General features: G+C 55.7%; 1 protein-coding gene across 1 annotated transcript; it reads left to right on the top strand.

Moving 5' to 3' along the window:
• Positions 1-277: 277 nt before the first annotated feature.
• LOC123170499 (geraniol 8-hydroxylase) lies at positions 278-2,116 on the top strand. The gene is made up of 2 exons (XM_044588361.1): positions 278-1,179; positions 1,352-2,116. Exons 1-2 carry the CDS (start codon positions 286-288, stop codon positions 1,955-1,957), a joined length of 1,500 nt encoding a protein of 499 aa, XP_044444296.1. The 5' UTR covers positions 278-285; the 3' UTR covers positions 1,958-2,116.
• The last annotated feature ends 4,866 nt before the right edge of the window (positions 2,117-6,982 follow it).

Here is a 6,982-nt window from a genome sequence, read left to right as displayed (position 1 = left end):
AAGAAATGAATAAAAGTTAGGTTCGTAACCGAACGGTCGTCTCGATGCGATTGGTGCTAGAAGAAAGTACACAAAGCACCATCATTCCTACCCCCGACAGCAACGTTTCACCCTTGAGTGACTTCTTTTCGAATATGATAACTACGAGTAGTCACTTTACTGATTGCATTCCTTTTTGGTACAATCAGCCCGATCGTTTTTGTGGTGCGATTACACGTACGTCTGCTTCCCTATATAACGTGCTCCGAGTCGCATGGAGTTCAGCTCACCAAGCGATCACCAGCCATGGAGCTCCTCTTCTTTTGCACAATAGTTCTCATCCTCATGGTCTCCTCTGTGTACCTCCTAGGCCTCTTAACCCACAGTGGTCGGAACCTACCCCCGGGTCCTCGCTCGCTGCCACTCGTGGGCAACCTCCTCTCACTGGGCGCCCTACCACACCGCTCCCTCGCGGGCCTCGCGGAGCGCCATGGCCCTATCATGGCGCTCCGCCTAGGCACGGTCACGACCGTGGTCGCCTCCTCAGCAGAGGCCGCCCGTGACATCCTCCAGCGCCATGACGCCGCTTTCTCGGGGCGCTTCGTCCTCGATGGCACCCACGTGTCCGCGCACTACACACACTCCATGGTCTGGCTCCCGGCTAGCAGCCCCCGGTGGCGCGCGCTACGCAAGGTGTGCTCGGGTGAGCTCTTCGCGCCACACCGCCTCGACATGCACCAGTCCCTGCGCCAGGAGAAGGTGCACCAACTCGTCTCCCACGTGACGCAGCTGGCACGAGAGGGCGTCCCGGTTCACGTCGGCCACCTGGCCTTTACGACAGCGCTTAACCTACTCTCCTCCACCATCTTCTCCACCGACTTGGCCGACCTCGACGACCGCCATGTCAAGCTTGGGGAGTTCAAGGCCGTGCTCGCAGAGCTAAACGTGACCGTTGGATTACCAAATCTGTCAGACTTCATCCCTGAAGTGGCGTGGCTAGACCTGCAGGGAGTGAGGAGACGTATCGAGGGCTTGTTTCAGCGGTTGCATGCCATGATGGACGAACACATCGAGCTTCACATGCGGAACCGTGCCGCGGGTGAGCCAACAAAGAAAAACTTCCTAGACGTGCTGCTCGACTACCGCAACACCGACGACGACCAGGGCTTCGAGCGCCAGACGCTCCTCTCATTGCTTTCGGTATCTATCTTCCAAGTACTTTGTTGAATACTTCCTCCGTCTTGAATTACTTGTCGCACATCCATTTTTATTCATTTCCGCGACAAGTAATTCCGGACAAAGGGAGTAGTATTCCTCCATGCTTCCACTCTCTGTATTGTTACCTCACGCTGCATGGTTGTTTGGTCATCAGGACTTGTTCAGCGCGGGGACGGATACAAGTTCGGCCACTGTGGAATGGGCAATGGCTGAGCTGCTACTGAATCCATCATCCATGTCGAGAGCTCGTCAAGAGCTCGACCAAGTGATCGGCTCTAAAGAGCAGGTTGAGGAGTCCGACATTGGACAGCTCAAGTACCTCCAAGCCATCGTGAAGGAGACGTTCCGGCTCCATCCTCCGGCGCCGTTCCTGCTGCCACACGTGGCGGAGACGACGACACAAGTCCAAGGATACACAATTCCCAAGGGCACACGCCTTCTGGTGAACGTGTGGGCCATAGGGCACGACGGCAAGGTATGGCCAGAGCCGGAGAAGTTTATGCCGGAGAGGTTCCTGGAGAAGGATGTGGACTTCAAGGGCCGAGACTTCGAGCTCCTGCCCTTTGGGTCCGGGAGGAGGATGTGTCCCGGGACGCCGCTGGCCGTTCGCATAGTTCATCTCATGCTCGCTTCTTTGCTGCATCGCTTCCAGTGGAGGCTTCCCGTAGACGTGGAGAAGAAGGGGCTGGACATGACTGAAAGGCTTGGGGTCAACCTGTCCATGGCTACGCCCCTTGAGGCTATAGCCACGCCAGTTTGAATGTAATCATCATGTACTTTGCACCTGACCTCGTGGCATGGGAACATCATCAACATGCATGCGTAAATAAGGAGTAACCAAAAGAGTTTGCTTTATACTGCTACTAGTGAAAACAGGTTGTATGGTCTATTTCAGTACATGTGCTTGTGTTACCGACTACTCCCTCCGATCCATAATAAGTGTTGTGGTTTTAGTTCAAAATGAGGAGTACTGATCTAAACACTCTTATATTTCTTTACGGGGAGTACATACTTATTGTAGAAAGGTATTGGATGCAACTCAATTGTATTCATCGGAGTCTGTTACAATATACAAGAGATGTCTTGCGTGACAAGCCAACTAACCCTACCATATCTTTAGGAGTCAATCTATACAAGGCTAGAGATTATAGGAAGATCAATTGGAGATAAATACATATACTTCACGTTCAACACACCCCTCCCCCCCCCCCCCCCACCCAGTTGAAGCGTCGGCGTCGGCGACGCAAAGACTGGAAGGGAACTCCTGGAATGCAGTGGTTGGCAGCCCCTTGGTCATAATGTCGGCAAACTGTTGGGTAGTCGGGACGTGAAGAACACGAAGCTGACCCAACTGAACCTTCTCGCGGACGAAATGAACATCGAGTTCGATATGTTTGGTGTGTTTATGTTGCACCGGATTGGCCGCAAGATAGGTGGCCGAAACATTATCATAAAAGATCACCGTAGCCTTCGGGATAGAGACCAGAAGTTCACCAAGAAGGTGACGCAACCAAGAAGTCTCAGCGACTGCATTGGCGACAGCGCGGTACTCGGCCTCGGCACTCGAGCGGGAGACGGTGGGCTGCCGCTTAGAGGACCACGAGACAAGCGAGTCGCCAAAGAAGACACAGTATCCCGATGTGGATCGTCGGGTGTCAGGACAACCAGCCCAATCTGCATCCGTGTAGGCAAGAAGCTCAGTGGAGGCGGACGCATGAAGACGGAGACCATAGGTTGGCGTGGCGCGAATGTACCGTAGGATGTGCTTGACCAGAGACCAGTGAACATCACGAGGCGCGAGCATGTGCAAGCAAACTTGTTGTACGGCAAACTGAATGTCTGGTCTGGTGAGCGTAAGGTACTAAAGGGCACCAACAATCCTGCGGTAGAGAGCAGCATCGGTGGCAGGCTGTCCAGCTGTGGCAGAGAGCTTTGGCTTGGCCTCAGCAGGTGCGGCAACCGGCTTGCATTCGGTCATGCCCGAACGGTCCAACAGGTCAAGGGCATATTGCCCTTGATGGAGGAAGAACCAAGAGGCATAGCATCGCACATTAATGCCGAGGAAGAAGTGCAACACGCCTAGGTCCTTCAGCCGAAACTCAGAGCCAAGACGACCAATGATGTCACGAAGAAGGTCCGCTCTAGATGCAGTCTTGACAATATCATCAACATACAGAAGGAGCATGGTGACATGATCGGCTCGATGGAGCATGAATAACGACGTGTCGGAGGTAGTGCTGCGAAACCCGAGAACAGCAAGGAATGCCGCAATCCGTGGATACCATGCGCGAGGAGCCTGCTTCAGGCCATACAAAGATCGTGATAGCAGGCAGACATCATCCGGTCGTTGAGGGTCAATGAAGCCAGTCGGCTGCTGACAAAGAACACGCTCCTGGAGATGACTATACGGGAAGGGATTGTTGATGTCGAGCTGATGTACGGGCCATTGGCGAGAGGCGGCAAGCTGTAAGATGACACGGACCATGGCGGGTTTGACAACGGAAGAGAAAGTCTCTAAGAAGTCAACACCGGCACGTTGTGCAAATCCTCGAACGACCCAACGAGCCTTATACCTATCGAGAGAGCCATCCGGGAGGAGTTTGTGCTGAAAAGCCCACTTGCCGGAGATGGCGTTGGCACCGGAGGACGAGGACCAGTGTCCATGTCCGGTTGGCGACAAGAGCATCATACTTAGCGCGCATAGCAGCAAGCCAGTGCGGATTACTCAACGCGGAGCGCACCAAGCGCGGGGCCGGAGAAATTGTCGTGACACTGAGGTTGTGGTAGCGCGGGTTCGGCTATCGGAAACCGTCCTTGGCACACGTCACCATTGAATGATTAGGCGGCGGAGGAGGCAGGCGGGGACCACGACGGAGAGGAACCACGACAGGGGGCGCAACCGGCGAGGACAGCACCTCGGGCGAGGCCGCAGGAGGCGGCAATGGATATACCGCGGTGCCAGCCGAAGAGGCAGTTGAGGGGCCGGCCGAGGGCCCCGCCGAAGAGGAGGCCGAGGAGGCATCTGAGCGGCCCGTCGAGGCCGGCGAGTTGGGCGACAAGGGCGCCGAGACGCCTGCGAGGTCGGCTCCTCCTGAGCCAGCGAAGGTGAGGCCGGCTCCTCCTGAGACGGCGAAGGTGAGGCCGGCGCCTCAAGAGCCGGTGAGGGCGAGGAGGAAGGCACCGGCGGCGGGGTCCCAGCCTAGGACAAGGAGCCCGAACGAGCGGCCAGGCGTGCAGCATGTTGTCGCGGCGGGTGGAGCTCAAGGGCTCCACGAGGCTGTCGAGGGGGGCACCCGGAGATGGGGGCATGGTCGAAGATACCTGCTAAAAGGGAAAATGAACCTCATCAAAGTAAACGTGTCGCGATACGAACACACGATGGGACACCAGGTCATAGCAGCGGAAACCTTTGGTGTTAGGTTGATACCCGAGAAAGACACATGCAAGAGACCGAGGCACAAGTTTATGTGGTGCGGTGGCTGTTATACTGGGATAACACAAGTAACCAAAAACATGAAGATCATCATAGGATGGAGGAGACCCAACAAGGAGGTGATGAGGTGTATAGTGCCACCGCGGTTTGCAAGGCCGGATGTTGAGAAGAAGAGTGGCGGTAGCAAGAGCATCTGGCCAAAACCGTGCAGGCATGTGTGCGTGGAAAAGCAAAGCACGAACACTCTCATTAATGTGCGAAGCACACGTTCGGCACGACCGCTTTGATGTGATGTGTAAGGACAAGTTAGACGAAAAATAGTGTCGTGGGTGGATAAAAGGTTGCCAATAGCAAGATTATCAAATTATTTTTCGTTGTCCGTTTGGAGGTGAGCAATGGTGCGATGAAAGTGTGTGGCAACGTAAGCATAAAATGAATGGAGAGTCGAAGCGACATCTGATTTGCGGCGTAACGAAAAAGTCCAAGTGAAATAAGAGAAATCATCTAAAATCACGAGGTAATATGGTAGACCCGAAATGCTAGGCACCGGAGAGGTCCAAACATCACAATGAATAACATCAAATGGAAAGGTGGAAATTGATGAAGATGGTGTAAATGACAAACGAACATGTTTTCCGATGCGGCCGACATGACAAGTATGAGCCTCCGATTTATTACATAAAAGGGAAAAGTGCGTAAAATTTTGTGAAGAGCATCGGCGCTGGGGTGACCAAGACGAGCGTGCCAAAGGGAGACGTCGGCGTGGAGAGCAACCGGACCGCCGCTTGTGGATGGGCCACATGGGTAGAGGTCGCCGGGGGAATCACATCGGTGCAGAACCTTCCGGGAGTGGACATCCTTAGCAGAGAAACCAAGAGCGTCAAACTCAAGAGTGACAGGATGTTCATGAGTAAGAGTACGAACGAAACATAAGTTTTTGATTAAGGATGGAGAAACGAGCATATTATGAAGAGGTAATGACGAAGACGAAAGAGGGAGCGAGGATGCGCCGTGGTGGGTGATGGGAAGAGTGGTGCCATCACCGACGATGATGCGAGAAAAGAATGGATAGGGGAGGCACGGGAGAGGATACTGGGATTTGAAGCCATGTGGGAGCTAGCACCAGTGTCCACGTACCAGTCGTCGCTGCCATTGTAGTTGCTCGGAGAAGGCGCGGCGTGAAGGGCGGCGAGGAGTGCAGGGTCCCACTGACCGCCGAGAGCACTACCATACAAAGCAGGGCCGCCGTAGGGCGTGGGAGCGCCATAGGCCGAGGGACCACCGTCCGCCGCAGCACCCCCATACGCCGAGGGAATGGGGGCGGGTGCGGTCATAAGCGCTTGGTGGGGCGCCGGCCGGGGACCAAGGAGGCCCGGAGCAGGAGGACGTGGGACGGGCATGGAGTATGCATGCAGCACACCCGTCCAAGGGTTATACCCCGACAACCAGGGCGGAGTGGGCACCGCGGCGGAGTTGGCAGGTAGGCGAGGTGCGGTGTTGGTGGTGCAGGCTCGGCCATCGCGACCCCCCCCCCCCCCCGAGCCTTCTGTTTCCTCCCACCAGTAGGTGCGGGCGCGGGCGCGGGTGGCGGAACCAGGGCAGAGGCGCGGGTGGCGGGTGGAGGTGCGCCAGAACCGCCGGCGAGGCCGACGTGTAGCGCCGTGTGGGTCGCCTACCATGCGGAGTGGCGGAGGCGCTTCTCCTCCATCCGAAGGTAGGTGACAGCTTTGGCGTACGTCGGCATGATGCGGGAGAGGTTGGCGGCGGACTGGCCGAGGTCGGGGTGGAGGCCCCAAAGGAGGTTGGTGAGGAGGACGGAGTCGTCGATAGTCATGCCGACATCACGAAGCTCATCGGCGAGCACCTTCAGTCGCGTGTAGTAGTATTCAATCGAGAGATCGTTTTATTGCAGCGTGAAGAACTCGCCTTGGAGGAAGACGCGACGCTGGAGTTGATTGTCGAGGAAGAGGTCACACACCCGCTTGTATATGGCATATGCCAAGGGGTCTCGTGTGTTCACCATGTCGAAGAGGCCACGCGAGATCGTGAGGAATATCCACTTGACGATGCAAGCATCAACGGCCAGCCACTCTTCATTGTCCTTCATAACGCGGATGTCAACACTCCCGTAAACGTGCTCAATGAGACGGTAGGAGTGAAAGAGGAGCGCGAAGTAGGTGCGCCGTCCGTTGTAGGAGGGTGAATCGAGCTCGAGGATGATGGGCACGTGATCTTTGATGATGAGATCATTGAGACGGTCGGAGGTGAAAGAGGGGACAGCAAGGGAGCTGGCATCAGAGATGTCATCTTTAGAGCGAGACATGGCGGAGATGCAGCGGCGGCGGCGGCTTG

The sequence above is a fragment of the Triticum aestivum genome, chromosome 7D (genome assembly GCF_018294505.1).
Source record: "Triticum aestivum cultivar Chinese Spring chromosome 7D, IWGSC CS RefSeq v2.1, whole genome shotgun sequence".
Lineage (NCBI taxonomy): Eukaryota > Viridiplantae > Streptophyta > Magnoliopsida > Poales > Poaceae > Triticum > Triticum aestivum.
The sequence above is the reverse complement of the archived record's forward strand: the minus strand, read 5'-3'. Positions and strand labels throughout refer to the sequence as shown.